The sequence below is a fragment of the Myxine glutinosa genome, chromosome 8 (genome assembly GCF_964187855.1).
Source record: "Myxine glutinosa chromosome 8, kmMyxGlut1.1, whole genome shotgun sequence".
In the NCBI taxonomy this organism is placed as follows: Eukaryota; Metazoa; Chordata; class Myxini; order Myxiniformes; family Myxinidae; genus Myxine; species Myxine glutinosa.
Window position 1 is genome coordinate 125,260,821 of NC_136268.1, and position 20,571 is coordinate 125,281,391.

General features: G+C 42.3%; 1 protein-coding gene across 2 annotated transcripts in view; it reads left to right on the plus strand.

The window, feature by feature from the left end:
- Positions 1 to 20,571, plus strand: part of LOC137432904 (hippocalcin-like protein 1) — a 131,446-nt gene that overhangs the window by 91,361 nt on the left and 19,514 nt on the right. Inside the window, exons 2-3 of one of the 2 annotated variants that reach the window (XM_068125210.2) lie at positions 6,393 to 6,839; positions 7,538 to 7,643. In XM_068125210.2, the coding sequence (XP_067981311.1) occupies positions 6,462 to 6,839; positions 7,538 to 7,643 (484 nt within the window). In that variant the 5' untranslated portion in view covers positions 6,393 to 6,461. The remainder of the gene's footprint in view (positions 1 to 6,392; positions 6,840 to 7,537; positions 7,644 to 20,571) is intronic. The other variant, XM_068125211.2, reaches the window with a different exon arrangement.

Genomic DNA, 20,571 nt, shown 5'->3' on the forward strand with positions numbered 1-20,571 from the left:
AAAAATGATAAGGGATACAAGTATGCTTTAACCGTTATTGATTTGAGGAGTAGATTTGCTTGGGTTGTTCCTTTGAAAAACAAGAGAGGTTATACTCTGATGTTAGCCTTCCAACAGATATTTAATAAAAGTAAAAGAAAACCAAAGAAACTGTGGACCGATGAGGGAACAGAGTTCTTTAACAAAATATTTATGAAATTTCTTAAGGGGGAGGGTATTAAATTATACAGCACCTTTAATGAAGGAAAAGCAGTTGTTATTGAGCGTTTTAATCGTACTTTAAAAGATAAATTATATAAAAAATTCACACAACTCGGTTCCCAAAAATGGGTGTATTTTATTCAGGATATTGTAGATAATTACAATAATACAGTTCATTTATCAACAAAATCAAAACCATCAGAAACATTTACAAAATTAGAATATGAAAAGGAGATTAATTTGAGAAAGCCCAAGTTCAAAGTTGGTGATATTGTAAGAATATACAGATGGAAAAGTCATTTTGAGAAAGGTTATACAAAGAGATGGACTAATGAATTATTCAAAATCGTTGATGTAATGGATACTATGCCTTGGACTTACAAATTATATGATATGAATTGGGAAGAAATCTTGGGTTCATTTTACTCACAAGAATTACAAAAAACAAAACTGATAATTCATTAAACAACAACCATCCATACTTTCATCCACCCAGATTAGCTAATTTAATTAGTAGTAATAAAAAAAATTAAATAAATAAATAAAAATCATAAGCCACACCCACACAGACCCCACCCACAAACCCCGCCCTTTAAGGATTATTATAACTGTTTAACAACAAAGAAAGAAGAGTTTAGAAAGATTAATGGAATAAGAAGTTATAAACATCAATTATATTCAGAAGAGGTGAATAAGAAAGCATTGGGGGCTTTTGATGATAAGAGGTTTATTTTAGAAAATGGAATTGATGGTCTCCCTTATGGTTATATAAGTATATAAGTGATAAGATATAAGTGATAAGATATATAAGTGATAAGATATATAAGTGATAAGATATATATAAGTGATAAGATATATATAAGTAATAAGTTAAAAAGGGGGGTTAGGGATTTTAACGGGCTACCACCACCTTTTTTCTATTATATAAATGATAGAACCAAGTATCAACTAGAACGGGCACTCGGTAGAGCGCATACCTTCGCCGCAGCTACTGTTCTGTACTTGGCATGGGAGTGTAGGGAACAGAACAGTGACCGCGCTATGGTAAAAATACGATTTTGACCTTTTCGTGACCTTGACCTTGACCTTTGACCCGATTGCTCCCAAAATCTAATCAAATGTGTCCCGTATAATAACCAATCATCCCACCAAATTTCATGCAATTCGGTTGAATACTTTTTGAGTTATGCGAATAACATACACACACACACACAGACATACAAATAAATACACAGCGATCAAAACATAACCTTCCGCTTTTGCGAAGGTAACCAGACTAAAGTGTGGAGGTGTAATCAACCTTGGTATATAAATGGAAAACACAACAAATGTGAAAAATATCAGATTCAAGAGGTTGAGAGAATCACTGGTCAGAAGGTTCTCAAGACGGATAAAGTATTCATTTGTTAAGTGGGGTAATGGAGGGCGGGAAGAAAAATATATTAGAGTGGAGTGAGAACTTTAATGGTTATCAATCGGATAATAAATATTATAATTTTAAAATGGTATGTGGGAGAGGAGGAGGTCAAACAAGAACCCTCCGTGAAACATACCACTTTATACTTTCACAACAAAAGGTTAAGGAACCTGTATACTTTATAAATATACTTGATGGGGATGAGTTCTATAGGAGAATGGAACTCTTAAAAAAGTTAGAAAGAGATAATATATTTATAGGCTCATTAGTAGAGTGGTCTAAGGAACTACATTACGGGGCTAGTGGGGGGAATAGGGTAAAAATTACATGTAAGTGAGAAGGATCATAGGTTCATAAGGCTAGAAGGATTATAGGTTCATAAAGGAAGAAAATCATAGGTTCATAAGGCGAGAAGGATTATAGGTTCATAAGGTGAGAAGGATTTATAGGTTCATAAGGCGAGAAGGATTATAGGTTCATAAGGTGAGAAGGATTATAGGTTCATAGAGGGAGAAATAGAGGTGTTTATGATTTTTGAAAAAGACAAGGGGGTAAATGACATTAGATAGGGATTTCCCATGTTAAACGGAGGTGTCCCAGAAGCAACATTTATCACCTACTGGCCTTCCTACTCATGATGTCGTTTTGGGTTCAGTCAGGTCAGCTGCCTAATGAATGGGTAGAAAGAGAGAAACAGATGGACAGAAACTGCCGCTACTTTTATATATAGATAAGAAGACTGCTTCAGTAGTGCTGAACTTCCGGATTTATTTTAACTATCTCTAAAATCATTATTTTAATTAAAATGGAAGTATATACGTGAACACTGCGCAGGGTGTCGCGTTCTATGAACTCCCGAGTTGTGAATGTATTCACGCTTTATCAAAGGGGTTCTTGCATCCTCACACAAACAGAGATTGTGTTTTTAACTTGAGAATCATTTTTAACTCAACTGGACTACTGTCCAGTTGAGTTCATCACATACTGAACCCTCCGTCGTCTGTCGTCTGTCGTCGTCGTCGTCGTCTGTCGTCCGTTAACTTTTCGACGTTAACACTCCAGCGTCCACAAATATCAACCGATTCTGATCAAACGTGACATGCAGCATCCTTACCCCAAGGACCAGGATGGTATTACATTTCAGTCCGATCCGTTGAAAAATGGCGGACTTGGGCGACCATTTTGTTTTTGGTCATGAAAACGACGTTAACACTCTAGCATCCACAAATATGAACAGATTTTGATCAAACTTAGAATGTTTAACCCTTACCACACAAGGTAGGTTGCTATTGCATTCCAACCCGATCCGTCACAAAATGGCCGCCATAGGCCGCCATATTGTTTTCAGCTCCGAAACGACGTTAAGACTTTAACGTCCACAAACATTTATGGATTTTGATCAAACTTGGTGTGTGAGACTCTTACCACACAAGGTAGGTTGCTATCTTAAGTCAAATCTAGTACAGACAACTGACCTACTTTAAAGTTGTCCAGTCAGTTCAGTTGAGTTCTGCTTCCCTGGAAGCTTTTTTTTTTTTTTTTTTTTTTTTTTTTTTTTGTATACAAGATCGAGGCTCGTGAAAGAGCGAAAATTAATCACACAGAAAGACAAACAGACACATAAAACAAATAACATCGGGAGCGGTAGACAAGATGGGGAGAGAGGGGGAAGGACACAAACACAACATTTGAGAGCAGGGACCGAGAGACATGGAGACATCGAGAGATCTGTGGGAGGGAGAGGGCTTTGGGGGGGAGGCATGTGAAGGGGGGAGGCATGTGAAGGGGGGAGGCATGTGAAGGGGGGGGGGGTGGGAGAGGTATAAACATATGGACACTGCCAGGATTTCCAGGAAATAAGTTGGAATTTCAAACAAGGTGGATCTGGGGTGAATTAGTGGGGGTAGAAAAGATCAAGGTTATGGATGGGGGAAGATAAGAGATGGTGGTGAACAGCTGTTTTAAAGACCTGGAGGGAGGAGAGGGATTGAAGGGAGTGTGGGAGTTTGTTCCACAGGCGGGAGAAAAGAGGAATGAAAGAGTGAAGGTGAGCAGAGAGCCGAGATTTCGGCAGTTTAACCATCAGAGGGTTGCTGGCAGATCTTGTGCGACCTGTAGGAATATTTGGGGGACAGAGCACGGAGAGAGCTGGGGGAGCAAGGCCGGAGAGGAGTCGGTAGAAGACAGAAAGACCACCTACCTGCCTGCGGTGAGTGAGTGAAAGACCCTCAGAGATAGCTTCATCGCGGGAGATTCCAATGATTTTGAAAGCTTTGGATTCAACAGCGTGAAGCCGAGCCAGGTGTGAGGCAGGAGCACCAGCCCATAGGGGAGAACAGTATTCCATTGAGCTGCGGATGAAAGCCTTGTATGTGGTGAGGAGCTCAGGTGTGCCGAGGAAGGACTTCGCACGACGGAGGATGCCCAGTCGGCGACTGGCTTTGGAGGCCAGCTTGGAAATGTGGTTTTCCCAAGAAAGATCATGGCAGATAGTGAGACCCAAAAGCTTGAGTGACAGAACTTCTTGGAGAGGATTGTTGAGAAAGTAGATGGGAGGGTTGTCCAGTCGATCTTTCCGGAGAGACATAGTAAGAGAGTGAGATTTGGCAGGATTGAAAGACATGTTCCACTTGTTTGACCAGTCTGTGATTTTGTCCAGGTCTTCAGAGAGTGAGGAGGCTGCAGACTGCCTATCTGAGGGAAGAGGAATGGAGCGGCAGAGAGTGGAGTCATCAGCAAAGAGATAGAGAGGATTTTCCAGAGAGTCAGAGAGATCATTGATAAAGACCAGAAAAAGCACAGGGCCCAGCACACTTCCTTGGGGAACTCCAGCCTGAACAGGAAGGGGAGATGAGAGAAATCCATTCAGGGCCACACGTTGACTACGACCAGAGAGGAAGTCCGCAAGCCATGCATGGAGATTTCCATGGATACCATAGGAGGAGAGTTTGGTGAGCAGAGCTGGGTGCCAGACCGTATCAAAGGCCCTTGATATGTCAAGGGAGACAGCTCTGATTTCCTGTTTGGCATTCAGGACCTCCATCCATTGTTGAGACAGCAGAAGCAGCATGTCCAGAGTAGAGTGACCTGGTCTGAAACCAAATTGATGATCAGAGATCAAGCCATTGGAGAAGAGGAAAGATTTCATATCCGAAGCAATGATGGATTCCATGACTTTGCTGATAATTGGGAGCAGGCTGATTGGTCTGTAGTTGCAAGGATCTGTTTTTGCACCTTTTTTGTGTAAAGCGGTAATGTTAGCTGATTTCCAGGATGCTGGCAGATGACCTTGAGCAAAAGATAGGGTGAAAAGAACAGAGAGAGGGTGAGATAGAGCGGCAGAGCAGGATTTTAGGACCCGTGGGCTGATGCCGTCTGGTCCAGTTGCAGAATCAGAGTCGAGGTTTGACAAAAACTCCTCCACCTTGTCAGGAGAGAAGGACACAGAGTCCAGGAGCATTTGGGTTCGACTGGGAAAGGTGGGAACAGAGAGAGATGGGTTTGGGACTAAGGATTTCGAGGCGAACACAGAGTTGAGGCATTCGGCTTTGTCACGTGCGATGTCAACTGTGTGGCCATTTGAGGTAAGGGAGGGGATGGAGGGGGAACAAACACCAGAAACGGATTTGACCAGACGCCACCAGGATTTGGAGGAAGGAGACAGGTTTGAGAGTTCATTCTTGAGTGAGGAGAGATAGTGCTTCCTGGCACTCCTGAGGGTAGACACACACTTGTTCCGAGCTTGGTGGAAGGAACTGAGATTTCCTTCAGTTGGATTAGCCTTCCAAGAGGCAAAGGCAAGTTGTTTCAGGGCAACAGCCTCACCACAAGATTCAGTGTACCATGGACGGGAGGAAGGGTAAGACAATTGAAGGCGAGATGGGATAAATCTGTGCATGAGAGAGATCAGTTTGCTTTGGAAGAATTCCCAGGAAGAATTGATGTCAGAGGCAGTGGAGATGGGAGACCAATCCAGACGATTGATGGCTGCTTGAAGACCGTCCCAGTCGGCCTGAGTGAAATGCCAGACTCGTCGACGCTGAGGAGGCTCTCTGAGAATGGCCAGAGAGATGTCCACTTTGACAAGCACATGATCAGAAGAACCGATTGGAGCAGAAGAAGAGCAGCAGACATTAGCAGGGAAGTTTGTCATAACCAAGTCTAGAAGAGAAGATACTCCATTGGCTGAGATCCGGGTCGGGAAATTGACAGATTGTGTCAATCCCAGTGAGTCACAGAAGTCCTTTGCTGAGGTGCCATGACTGGTGAGAGAGGAACCCACACCCAACCAGCTGGCATGATGACAGTTGAAGTCACCACATATGAGGAAGAGAGAGTTGGGATGAGTGGATAGAAGTTGGTCCATGTTGTCAGACATTGAAATGTAGATGGAGTCATCACTGTTTGGGGGACGGTACAGAACACATATGAACAAAAGGTGGGAGCGGAGAGGAAGCCGTAAGTTGTGTTTGTTATACATTTAGTTGTGTTTAGTTGTGTTTGTTATACATTTATCTCATTTATAGTATTCCAACTTTAAATATAAGGTTGAACTTGAATCATGTGCTGCCTCAATATGCATTTCTTATATCGTTGTAAATCACGAATTGAAAATTCATAATACTGTAGATCGTTGAATGGACAATGAAACATTCAGAAAAGTCTCATTGGTGAGCTGAGATCGACTTGTTAAAAGGATATATATGGTGTTTTAAAATCGGACATTGCTTTAATCTTCATAAGCACTCACACAAAGCGTCAATGTGTATTGCAGGCAGCGAGGGACCAAAGCCTGGACCAAACACTGGTGGAGAAGTCCCGTTGAATTTCATGATTATTTGTCATGGGCAAGCAGAACAGCAAGCTGCGCCCAGAGGTGCTCCAGGACCTGCGAGAGAACACCGAATTCACGGAGCATGAACTGCAAGAGTGGTACAAAGGCTTTCTGAAAGATTGTCCCAGCGGGAACCTCACCGTGGACGAATTCAAGAAAATTTATGGGAATTTCTTTCCATACGGTGATGCTTCAAAGTTTGCCGAGCACGTGTTTCGCACATTTGACACGAATGCCGATGGAACCATTGACTTCCGCGAGTTCATTATTGCATTGAGCGTGACGTCGAGGGGCCGTCTTGAGCAGAAGTTGCAGTGGGCCTTCAGCATGTATGACCTGGATGGGAATGGATATATCAGCCGTGCAGAGATGCTTGAAATTGTACAGGTAAGCACAGGAACTTGAAACCTACTGTCAGATATTTCCTCACCTCTCAAATGTTGGATACTGAGTTTCAGCATTTTACTGTCACTCATTGTTTTTTCGTTCGCTAAATATTTTGCTTTTTACCTCCGCCACCAAAGGTGGATGTAGGTTATCTTTTCACCCATGTCTGTCTGTCTGTGAACAAGATATCTCAAAAAGTTGTGGACGGATTCGGACGAAATTTGGCGGACAGGTAGTGTATGTGACAAGGACGAAATGTTTCGATTTTGGTGAAGATATGAATATGCATTCGGATATGAGAATTATTTAATTTCAAAATGATTCTTCACCGTTGAGGGATCGGGCGAAAAGCGATATTCGACATGATATAGATAAAAGTTATGGATGACTCATGACTAAACTAGGTGGATGAGTTGGTTAGGTGACAAGAACAAGCCGATTAGATTTTGGTTCAGGTCCGAATCCAGATCCGGCCTATCAGTGGGATAGAAAACAGAAACTGTTCAGCCTGGCGGAGGTACGCACTCTACCGAGTGCTGTTCTAGTTTAAGATTGTGATGAAGTTGGGCTGACCGTGATTATGCTGAGGTTATAATATATTATGCTATTATGTTATATATAACATATTATGTTATAATATATAACATATTATGTGAAGAGCCGCTCGATAATTGACAAAGTCATGGTGAATCCTGCAGGCAATCTACAAGATGGTGTCTTCAGTCATGAAAATGCCTGAAGACGAGTCAACGCCAGAGAAGAGAACGGACAAGATATTCAAACAGATGGACACGAACAAGGATGGTGCGTAATACTGCGTCATAATGATTCTTGCGCTTTCTGTAGATATGTTGGGACCTCTTGATGTGTCACTGCTGCTTGTATTGTGACATCCTGTTGAGTTGCATTGCCATCTCATAAAGCTTGTTTGGGCAATGCTGCATATCTGTACAGTGCGCAGGTGCTGTGTATGGCATAGTCAGACAAATGGTAGCCCATGTTATGAAACCCAATAGGCACAAATAATGGTTCTCAAAAGAAATGTTAATCTTTTGAATAACCATACCAAAGTCGTTTTTGAATTGGCATCAACGTGTGTCAAGCAGTAAAGAATCTATATAATAATAGCGTAAGGACTCGACTTTGTTATCCCTTTTACGCCGCACCCAGTGACCCGATGCCCACAGCACTAATGGATTTACGATCTACGAACCTTGCTCTTTGTTTATCACGTAAAGCCATACTCGAAAAATCAGAATTAGCCGACGTTGGGGCCCAAAAGCATCCGATTAACTCCCGATACGACGCCATCTTACGACGCCATCGTATTGGCGTCTGCTGGGCGAAGGCGAAGCAAGCCGTCCGCTGATTGGACAGGCGAAGGCGAAAGCAAGCCGTCCACTGAGTGGACAATCCAGAGCATGCATTTGTGCCGGTGTCGGCGATCGTTGTTCATATACGCACTCTTCATTCTCATCTTTCTTCCTAACTCTTACTAGTCTAGTAGGAAGACTAGGTCCCCCTGCACCCCCCGGAGATATACTTCTAATCAGTGTTTCTAGATTGGAAACAATGTGTAGAAAATGACTAGCTATGGCCCCAAGCTGAAAAAATGTCCCACATACCATTTTTATGCAAATTACTGCTGCCATTATCAAAAAAAGACTAGGTCCCCCTGCACCCCCCCGGAGATATACTTCTAATCAGTGTTTCTAGATTGGAAAAAATGTGTAGAAAATGACTAGCTATGGCCCCAAGCTGAAACAATGTCCCACATACCATTTTAATGCAAATTACTGCTGCCATTATCAAAAAAACGATTTTTGACATATCTCAGCCAATATTGCAGATAATTGAAAAATGAAGGTGTCTAGACCCATGTTTTGAAGGGCATAGATCATGATAGAACTATTCATAACATGATTACATGTGTCTATGGTATACTAGTATGCTAATTAGTGCTTTATTTACAAAATAATCACAGTTTTACGAAATAATAGACTCATATTAAGGTCCGTCTACACAGACGTTAACACAAAGTTTTATTTTTCTAAATACCCTGTGAAATTCACCGAATGCCCTGTGAAACCTGGGATTCTTCTCCAGCTTTTTCAAGGGCCCGACTTTTCCCTTCCCTTTGAAGGCACTGGTGCAGTCTTCTCCGCTGAACACATAGTACCCCAGGAGAGTGGCACAGTAGTCCTCTCCCAGGGATTCTGCCAGCTCAGAGACGTTGACAAGTTGGCGATGCTTCCCTGACCCTGTATCCAGGTACACCGTCAGCTTGATGTTGTGGGCATGGTGGAGCAGGATCAGGAGGATGTCTGTGTCCGGTGTTCTGACTACAGCGTTCTTGTATCCGATGGTAGCAGCATGATGGAGGTACAGAACCACCCTGGTATCAGTCTCTTCCTGGTTGCTGTAGATCGTGGGGAGTTCACGTACCTCGACCTGAAACACAAAAAGGCACCGCATTTCAATCACCAGTCACTGCCAGTTTCAGTATATCTCCGGGGGGTGCAGGGGGACCTAGTCTTTTTTTGATAATGGCAGCAGTAATTTGCATAAAAATGGTATGTGGGACATTTTTTCAGCTTGGGGCCATAGCTAGTCATTTTCTACACATTTTTTCCAATCTAGAAACACTGATTAGAAGTATATCTCCGGGGGGTGCAGGGGGACCTAGTCTTTTTTTGATAATGGCAGCAGTAATTTGCATAAACATGGTATGTGGGACATTTTGTCAGCTTGGGGCCATAGCTAGTCATTTTCTACACATTTTTTCCAATCTAGAAACACTGATTAGAAGTATATCTCCGGGGGGTGCAGGGGGACCTAGTCTTTTTTTGATAATGGCAGCAGTAATTTGCATAAAAATGGTATGTGGGACATTATTTCAGCTTGGGGCCATAGCTAGTCATTTTCTACACATTTTTTCCAATCTAGAAACACTGATTAGAAGTATATCTCCGGGGGGTGCAGGGGGACCTAGTCTTCCTACTAGACTATACTCGGACAAGCAAATCCCCTATGCCATCCATAATGGTACACTCTATCCATAAACCACATCCTCCCTTCCGTGGATGTTCCACGGGTTTCGGCTAGTTAAAAATATTCTTTGCCGCATGACAGATGTCAGACAACACATTAGCTCGTTTACACCACGTCTTTGAGGTCACTCTGGACCAGGCAGAGTCGCATGGAGTTGTGTTCTTAACCAATCTGATCGGTCATGGGAGGGGTGTTGAGTGGCGAGAGTCAACCGCTGGAATACCACAGTCGATTCAGGCTGTGTAAAAGCAGCCATTCATCATAATCACGTGATGTCATCGCACTATTTCATTTCAGGTAAAAATGGTGACGTTCATGAGTCTGCGCAAGCATCGTTTGTGTCAGTGCTGACCAACGACACGAGTGCAGCTTGTGTTACTTGCAAAATCGAAGATTTTACAAGTATATTGGTCAGTTGCGTTTGTGCTTCTGTCTGTCTGTCTGTCTGTTTGTTTGTCACCGGCCTACAGGTCACAATTCTAAACCGATCGTCACAAAACTTCACCAGGTTGTATAGGTCGTCCCAATTGAGAAGCCTATTGATTTTGAGGTCAAACGTCATCTGGAGGTCAAATTTCTAAAATCGCCATTTTAAATCCGATTGACTTAAAAAATGAATAACATTTGTATATTGAGTCAATAAATTGGGAAATGAACTTTTTTAGGTCAAAAGGTCAAAGGTCAACTCAAAGTCAAACTTCCAAAATCATTTTTCATTTGAAAAACCGTCAATTTTCATCCGATTGACTTGAAAATTGAATAGCATTTGCATATTGCCTCACTGAATTGGGAAACCAACTATTTTGGAGGTCAAAAGGTCAAAGGTCAACTGAAGGGCAAACTTCCAAAATCATCAATTTTTATCTGAAAAACCATCAATTTTCATCTGATTGACTTGGAAATTGAACAGCATTTGCATATTGTCACTAAATAGGAAAACCAACTACTTTTGAGGTCAAAAGGTCAATGGTCAACTCTAGGTCAAACTTCCAAAATCATCAATTTTCATCTTAAAACCCATCAATTTTCATCCGATTGACTTGAAAATTGAACAGCATTTCTATAGTGCCTCACTGAATTGGGAAACCAACTATTTTTGAGGTCAAAAGGTCAAAGGTCAACTCAAGGTCAAACTTCTAAAATCATCATTTTTCATCTGAAAAAACGTCACTTTTCATCCTGTTGACCCGAGCTTTGATCAAGATCGTAAATTTGAATCTTCATGGAATAGACAATTTGCTGTATCAACGGAAAACTTGGGGGGGGGGGGGGGGGTGGATTTTGCAAGTATCGTGCTCCGCATGACGTCTTCTTGTTTTTTCTTTGGTCGAATGAGTCTGGACAGTGTCAGTTAAGTAATACGTGACGTCACATGTAAAAAATATACATGTGACTTATATATGTGACATATACAAAAATACATATTTATTGGCGGTCGTGTATGGCGTGAATGCCAAATGCTCTTTCACGGTCACTGTCGGCCTGGTGCCAAGTGGCCTCAAAGACGTGGTGTAAACGAGCCGATTCAATAGTGAGTAGGTACCATTTAGTGGTGGGAGAAGAGTGTCAGAGTTGGGGATTATATGGAAGGATTAGCGCTGCATTTGGGTGTAGAGTAATTTAGGGACAAACACGGCCATCACACCTGCTGCCGCCACATGCTCCTGCCACCAGCTGCCAGCCCAGTACCATTTGCTGGCTCGCAACATCTGCTGACTTTTGGGTCTCACTATCTGCCAGCTCGGTTCATCTGCCGGTTCACGTTAACTTGCCATCTACCTGTCCAGCCATAACCACCTGTTTTGCCAGCCATGCCACCTGCCGGTACCTATGTTACCTGCCAGTTCTGCCAACATGTCTTGCCAACATTTATGCCATTTATTCTGGGCCATAAAGGCCATGGAGACACCGTGTGCAAGTGCTGTTGGGACATAAAGGCTGAAGACCTTGTGTAAAAGCCAGATTGGCCAAATGCCATTTTGTCATTGTTGAGAGGTCACAATGGCCCTTTTTACTTGTGATATTAGGTGACATAGGCCAAGAAACTCCAGTTGTGAAGAGACATATGATCCATTGTGGAGCGCTTGGTGTTGGTAGGCCTTGCAGTCGCAAGAGACATTTGCAGTGCCGGGACCCAGGGCACTGATAGACAGCGTTGGGAGGGGATGGGAGGTGGTGCTACCAGGTAGGGTGAACCAGACAATAGAACTTCAAGGACTCCAAGGAGTGAAGAGGCCCCCTGGGGCACTCACCCCCATCCCAACCACACGCTATTTATGAATTATTGTAGGGTTAGTAGAACGACACATTAGACTTGGGATGAAATCTGTTTTTGAATTCTTGCTTGCGGGGTTTAGACTGGTGTGGGGAGTTGTATTGTATGATACAGTGATGGCCAAAAATATTGGTACCCTTGCACTTTTTTCAACTCAAAGAATAAGTTGAAATTGACAAAAGTATTTGGTCTCCACAATTCTTTATTTCACTGTTAATATTACAGAACCTTTGTTTTTGATTCATAACTTAATATATCCTTTTAAATCAGAAAATAAAAAGAAATGGCATTGACAAAATTATTGACACCCTCGACTTAATATTTGGTAGCACAACCTTTGAACAAAATAACTGCAGTCAAGCGCTTCCTATAACCATGGATGAGATTCCTACACCTCTCTACTGGAAGTTTGGCCCACTCTTCTTGTGCAAACTGCTACAGTTCTCCCGGATTTTAAGGGTACATTCTCCAAATTTCTGTTTTCAGATCTCCCCACAGGTGATGGCCGGAGGTCCCCGAAGGTGGCCGGAGGCATTATGTTTTTGGGTTGTCCGTCCGTCCGTATGGGCTAAACCTCGTTTTTCTCAGCAACCACATGATCCCCTACCCATACATATGCAGAGTCTACATTTTTACGGTCATATGTCACGTGGTGTGGCAGCCATATTAGCTTGAAAGCCGATATTTAAAAAAAAAAAAAAATCCCTTCTCCGAAACCGCTTCACCGATCGAAGTGAAACCTGTCCTGTCTGGTTTTTTTATCTTCCTCTTGTTTTTTCTTTATCTTTCTCTTGTTTTTTTCTTTATCTTTCTCTTGTTTGTTTTCTTTATCTTTCTATTGTTTTTCTCATGTTTTTCTTTATCTTGCCCTTTGTTTTTTTTTCTTTTTTTTCTTTATCTTTCTATTCTTTTTTCTCTTTTTTTTCTTCATCTTGCTCTTGGTTTTTTCTCTTGTTTTTTTTCTTTATCTTTCTATTGGTTTTTCTCTTGTTTTTTTTCTTTATCTTGCTCTTGGTTTTTTTTTTCTTTATCTTTCTCTTGTTTTATCTTTATCTTTCTCTTGTTATTTCTTTTTCTTTCTCTTGTTTTTTCTTTATCTTTCTCTTGTTTTTTCTTTATCTTTCTCTTGTTTTTTCTTTATCTTTCTCTTGTTTTTTCTTTATCTTTCTCTTGTTTTTTCTGAATCTTTCTCTTGTTTTTTCTTTATCTTACTCTTGTTTTTTCTTTTCTTTCTCTTGTTTTTTATATTTCTCTTGTTTTTATCTTTCTCTTGTTTTTTCTTTATCTTTCACTTGTTTTTTTTATCTTGCTCTTGTTTTTTCCCTTTTCTTTCTCTTGGTTTTTTCCTTAATCTTTCTCGTTTTTTTCTTTATCTTTTCTTGTTTTTTCGTTATCTTTCTCTTGTTTTTTCTTTATCTTTCTCTTGTTTTTTCTTTATCTTTCTCTTGTTTTTTCTTTATCTTTCTCTTGTTTTTTTTTTATCTTTCTCTTGTTTTTTTTTTACTCTTTCTCTTGTTTTTTTTTACTCTTTCTCTTGTTTTTTTATTTATCTTTCTCTTGTTTTTTTATCTTGCTCTTGTTTTTTTCCTTTTCTTTGTCTTGGTTTTTTTCTTCATCTTTCTCTTGTTTTTTCTTTATCTTTTCTTGTTTTTTCTTTATCTTTCCCTTGTTTTTTTCTTTATCTTTCTCTTGTTTTTTTTCTTTATCTTTCTCTTGTTTTTTCTTTATCTTTCCCTTGTTTTTTTTCCTTTATCTTTTTCTTGTTTTTTTTCTTTATCTTTCTCGGTTTTTTTTCTTTATCTTTTTCTAGTTCTTTCTTTCTTTCCCCCTCGTTCTTTCGTTTTTTTTCTTTCTTCCTCTTTACTCTGAATTGTTAAAAATCTTTCTTCTCCTTGTTTTTTTTTCTTTCTCTTTTTGTTTCTCTTTATCTCTCCTGTTCATTTATTATCTTGCAGTATTAGCCCCAGTTGTTTCTCTCCTACCCAATTGTCAATTTAACCTTGTTCTTCCATGAGCCTCTCTCTTGTGGAAAAAAAACATTTAACAGAATGTACATTTCAGCCTGTAGTTTGAGTTATTGTTGGTTTATCAGTAATGTCCATTACATTCTCATCTGCAGGGCTCAAACTTCCATAAATGCATTTTGTCGTCACTCAAATATATTTCAGGGTACCAAATACTTTTCACCCCTCAGCCCAAATTGGGCTAAGGGGTATTGTCGTCCGGGCGTCCGTCAACTTTTGGCTTCCGTCAATTTCGAGCAGAACGGCTTGTCCGATTAAATCCATTTTGCAGTGTGTGTTGGGGTTGAGTAGAGGAAGGTTCCTTTCGAAAATGGGCCTGCTGCGATGTTCAATATGGCCGCCACGGCAGCCATCTTGAAATTGGTTTCCGTCAATTTCAAGCAGAACGGCTTGTCCGATTAAATCCATTTTTGCAGTGTGTGTTGGGGTTGAGTAGAGGAAGCTTCCTTTCGAAAATGGGTGCGCTGCAATTTTAAATATGGCCGCAATGGCAGCCATCTTGAAATTGGTTTCCATCATGCATGGGCTGAGGGGTTACGCCCGCTTTGCGGTGCTATTTATTTGTTTTTGGTTTACTTTCACGAATTGAAATAAGTCTGAAACTAACCTGCACAATAAATTTTACATCTACACTTTATCTTAAAAGTATAAATAAATCCGTGTTGTCTTACGTGGGAAATTGCTTTCACAATCATTAAGTTAATATTTGTGTCTCTTACTCCTCATTCACAACTCAAGTGCATCCTTTTCACCGCACTGTGTTTCAGTTTGGGAAACCTGATTGGGATGGATTCTGTTCATTTTTTGCTGATGTGCCATGGACCTCAACTTTCAGTCTTGGTTCTGATATGGCTGCCAAGGAAATATCCCAATGGATTTGCACTGGATCGAGCGATAAACTTATTGGAGCATGGAATTAAGGTATTGGAAAGAGCGTTGGAGAGGAGGATAAGGAAGAAAGTAAAGATCGACGAAATGCAGTTTGGATTTATGCCAGGAAGAGGAACGACAAATGTTCTTTTTATTGTAAGGCAGTTGCAGGAGAAGTACATGGAGAAGAGGAAGAAGTTGTTTCTTGGGTTTGTTGTCCCCCGTCGCACCGCGGAGCGAAAGGGGGACTATGGTTTTCCCCGACGTGCGTGCGTGCATACGTGCGTGCGTGCATGCGTGCGTAAGCAAAGAACCGAATTCTAATTTTGTGTGTGGGTGCAACCCACGTCAAAATCCAAGATGGCCGCCGCCATGTATGTCTGAACTTTGTGAGCGGAATATCTTGAAAAAGAAGCGATGTACCAACTTCTAATCTGGTGTGTGGGTGTATCGAGGCATAAGGAAGAACGCTCTTGAAAATTGGGTCACCACGTCAAAATCCAAGATGGCCGCCACCATATATATGTCTTAACCTTGTGAGCGAAATATCTTTGAAAAATAAACGAACTACTAACTTCTAATCTGGTGTGTGGGTGTATCTACGCATAAGGAAGAACGCTATTGAAAATTGGGTCGCCACGTCAAAATCCAAGATGGCCACCTTGCGTCTTCCACTTTGTCAACTCACATCACCTAGGCGTAACGCTTGTTGATCTGGAGAAAGCATTCGATAGGGTTCCACACGAAGTAGTGACATGGGCATTGAGGAAGTTAGGAGTGGAGGAATGGTTGATCAGAGTAGTGATGGCAATGTATGAGAGAGCGCGCACAGGTGTAAGGACGAAGGACGGGAACAGTGGTGAGTTTGAGCTGAAGGTGGGAGTGCATCAGGGGGCGGTACTAAGTCCACTACTATTTGTAGCTGTGATGGAGGTGCTGGCTCGGAATGTAATGCCTAAGTCACACATAGGCGGATTTGTCGGCGACTACTGGCGACTGGAAAAATCGCCACCACCCGCCGACAATTGTAATGAAACCGTAATGGACGGTCGCCTGTAGTCGTGGTTATCCTCCCCAGGTCGGCTGCAGTCGGCAAGAGCCGCAAAGGGGCCAAATATTTTTTTTAATGTTTAAAAACGGCGCGCTCAGTCGCACTCGAAAAACATCCGTCATGCTGTCGTGATGGAACCGCCATGCTGTCATCGGTATCCGTAATAAGAGCGTAAAGCGGCCGCAACCCAGTCGCTCATAGTCTTCCGCAATCGCCCCACCAGCTAGCACGGCAGAGATGCGAATGCCATACGGCCTTCCTGCGGCATCTTCCCGACTACGGGCCGACACTGTTGCGGCTGCATATCGACTACAGAAGAACTGCCACGTCTCCCCTGCGGCTATGGGAGACTGACGACGACAGCAGTAGGACTAGTGGCGGCCGAGTTACGGCCACTGGCGACAGAGATACGACTGCCTGGCGACTGCATTACGACATACCACGATTCCATGGCAAGACAGGATGGTGTGAGGGTCTCCGTGGAGTGAGGTCCTGTGGTGCCGACAAGGATATGGCTTTATTGTTTGGACTTGGGACTTTTGGGAACTTTCTTTTTGGGACTTTGGTCCTTTGGAAACTTTATTTATGGGACTTGGGACCAGTGGAAATAATTTGTTGGACTTTATTTCCATTCTCTCTCCCTGCAGAAAAGTTTGATTATTACATTACAATGATACATCTTTATTAACTTTCTTGTTGTACATCAAACATCTTTATGCTTCATGTCATACATCATTGAAATGAATAAAGTGAAATGTAAAATAGAGAAATAAAGATTTAAAAAGTTGTGTGAATCGTCTCCAATCGCCGGCGGTCTTATTGCAGTCTTGCGGACGTCGGAGTAAACCGCCACCCGGCCCCAATGCAGTCGTCGCGATCCGCCATCGGTCGTAATCTAGCCGCCAGACTGTCGCCACGCTGCCGCCGTGCATCCGCAATGCAGTCGTCGTCGATCTTCAACAGTCGCCATCCCACTCGGGGCGTCGCCGCAATGCAGTCGCAATGTGGCCGCCTGCAGTCGCCATACTGCCGCCTGACCATATTTGACCGCCCGAAATCGCCAGTAGTCGCCGAAAAATCTTGATCGCCGGCAGTCGCCAGTAGTCGCCAAAATATCCGCCGATGTGTGACTTAGGCATAAAGGAGGGTTTACCGTGGGAGTTTTTGTATGCAGATGATCTGGTATTGATTGCGGAAAGTATGGATGGACTGAAGGAGAAGATGAACAAGTGGAAGGAATGTATGGAGACAAAAGGTCTGAAGGTGAATATTGGAAAAACAAAGGTGATGGCAAGTGGTAAAGCATGTGGTGAGGTGGAAAGAACTGGGAAGTGGCCGTGTGCTGTGTGCAGGAAGGGTGTTGGAGTGAACTCCATTCAATGTACAATATGCGCTGAGTGGGTTCATCAAAAATGTAGTGGTCTGAGAGCATCATTAACCAGTGTGGCAGCTACATTCAAGTGTTAGGTGTGCACAGAGGGAGCTGCAGATGGAGGAAATGTTGAGTTGGATCTTGGAGACGGCGTGAAGCAGGAAGGTGTGAAAACGTTTTGCTACCGAGGTGACATGCTGAATGGAAAAGGTGGATCAGACTCTGCAACCGTTGCTAGAGTGAGATGTGCATGGAAGAAGTTTCGGCAACTGAGTGGCGTGTTAATGAGGAGGGGAGTGTCGTTGTAGCTGACGGGAAATGTGTATGCTGCATGTGTGAAAAGTGTTATGATTTATGGGTGGCGAGACATGGGTAATGAAAGTAGAGCAGCAACGAAGGCTGGAAAGGGTGGAAATGCGAATGGTTCGGTTGATGTGCGGAGTATCGTTGAGAGAGAGGACGACAAATTATGAATTGTGAAAGATGATGGGAATAGAGCCTGTGATGGATGCTGTGAAGAGAAACAGGTTGAGATGGTTTGGTCATGTGTTGAGGAAGGATTAAAGTGACTGGTTGAGAAGAGTGATGGAAATGAATGTAGAAGGAAGTAGAGGACGGGGAAGACTGAGAAAGACTTTGCTAAAAGTGGTGGAAGAATAAATGCGGGCAAGGGGGTTAACAAGGGGAGATGCAGAAAATAGGGCAAAATGGAGAAGATGTCATGCGGCCCGCAAGGCTAACCCCCTCTCTAGCAGGGAAAATGGCCTTAAAATGCCTGTTGTTGTTGTATTTGCACTGGTATGGGCATTTATATTCCTTCATTTTCCTATTAAGTGAAGGTTCATTGCCATCCATTGTTCATTCCTACTTGTGCATCAGCAATTGCTCATTACAACCCCTATTTCAAGCAGTACCATGTGCAAGGGTCTCTGGAGTCCAAATGTCTGTTCCGCAAAGCAAGTAACCACTGTAAAAGAGTTATTGAGGATGTCAAGCAACACTATGCTGCTTCTGTAGCTGATTCCATTGTGACTCAGCAGCTTGGCTCTCGGGACTTTTGGCGGATTGCCAACAGTGTACTCAACCACAATAAATCTTCTATACCTCTTCTCTTTCATGGACCTGAGGTTGTTACTTCACGTCTGGATATGGTTAACCTCTTTTCAAACCGCTTTGTTTCTAATTCTACCCTCACTAATCAGGGATACCCTCTTCCTGATTTTTCCATCACGTACAGACTCTGATATTCTTGTTCCAGTTATCACTCCTAAGAAGGTTGCCAGAATTATTCGTACTTTAGATGCTTCAAAAGCGACTGGTCCTGATGGAATCCCTGTGATTGTATTGAAGATGTGTTGTCCCAAACTGTCACCGATTCTTGCCAAGCTATTCAACATGTGCTTGTCTGCTTCAGTGTTTCCTTCATCATGGAAAGTGGCTTCTGTTCCTGTTTTCAAGGGTGCCGGTGAGCATTCTGAACCAAGTAACTATTGCCCCATCAGCCTGCTTCCTGGAATAAGTAAGGTATTTGAATGCTTCATCAATGATCAACGTCTCAGCCATCTAGAGGACAATGAACTTCTCACTGACTGCCAGTATGGCCTTGCTATTCTCACTCTTCTGGTGATCTACTATCCTTAATTACGGATCATATAAACAGGACATTGGAGTTCGAGGGTGAAACTCGATTTGATGCTTTGGATATCTCAAAAGACTGATAAAGTATGGCACAGGGGTCTGCTCCACAAGCTTCAGTCATATGGTGTATCTGGAGTGATGCATTCAATCATCTCAGCTTTCCTTACAAATCCCAAGATGAGGTGGTACTTGAGGGTCAATCTTCTCCTACTTGCTCCATCAATTCTGGTGTTCCACAGGGCTCTATCCGTGGTCTCACATTGTTGCTTGTTTATATCAATGATCTTCCTGATGATATTCTGTCTCAGCTAGCCATGTATGCTGATGATTCCTCACTCTGCTGTACATCTGCTGATTCACTCAACTCCACTCGTAATGAGGTTGGAGTTTCTCTGGACAATGATTTGGAGAATGTTTTGAAGTGGGGGCATGACTGGCTGGTAACCTTCAATGCAAAGAAAACTAAACTGCTGTCCATGTCTTGCTCTTGAAACAGGTATTTCCCTTCTGTGCACATGGTGTCTTCAACCTTAACAGAATCATCGGAGCTTCGACTTCTTGGTTCTGGACATGTCTTCTAACCTCCGTTGGGATAAGTACATTTCTGGTATTGCTAAGATTGCTTCCAAGCGAGTTGGTTGCCTTTATCGAGCGCAGAGGTATTTACCTCCTAATGCCGTTTTGTGCCTGTATAAGGCAACTATGCGTCCCCTCATGGAATACTGTTGCCACATTTGGGCTGAAGCACCAGCCTGCCACTTATCTTTACTGAAAGGCTCCAGAAACACATTGTCAACCTGGTTGGTGTGGAGACGTGTTCAACTCTTCAACCACTCTCTCACCGTAGGTCAATTGCCATTCTTGGTTTATTCTACAGATATTTTCATGCCAAATGTTCTGTTGGACTTTCTAACTTGGTTCCTCCCGTACGAGTGTTTGGACATAAGACTCGGTTTGCCATCTCTGCACACCCATAGACTATAGCTGACCCAAGATGCAGAATGAAAGGCTCTGCAGATAGTTTTATCCCTTGTGCTGTCTTGCCCTCGAATTCGCTACCTGTAACAATGTAACATGCTTCCATTATCCTACGATCTACTTGGCTTTAAGAGGAATGTCAATTCATTCTTCCTACATCTTTGAGGTTTAATCGCATTTTGCCCAACCTCTGCTACTTCTTGTGTCTTTGATGTTTTCTTGTTATTATTTATTTTATTTTGGTTTATCCTTATATTTTTCTAACCTTCTCTTAGCCCGTTACCTAGAGTGGCTGTATGCCTTGTCTGGGGCGATACCCATAAAAAAAACAAAAAATAAGTGAATCAATTCTTCATCTTATTTTAAAAAAAAAAATCAAAATGCCACATTCTACACATACCTAAATAGCACCAACTCTTTTTTTTTTTTTCATTAGAAAGGTTGAAATACAGGAAACATACAGAGACCAAGAT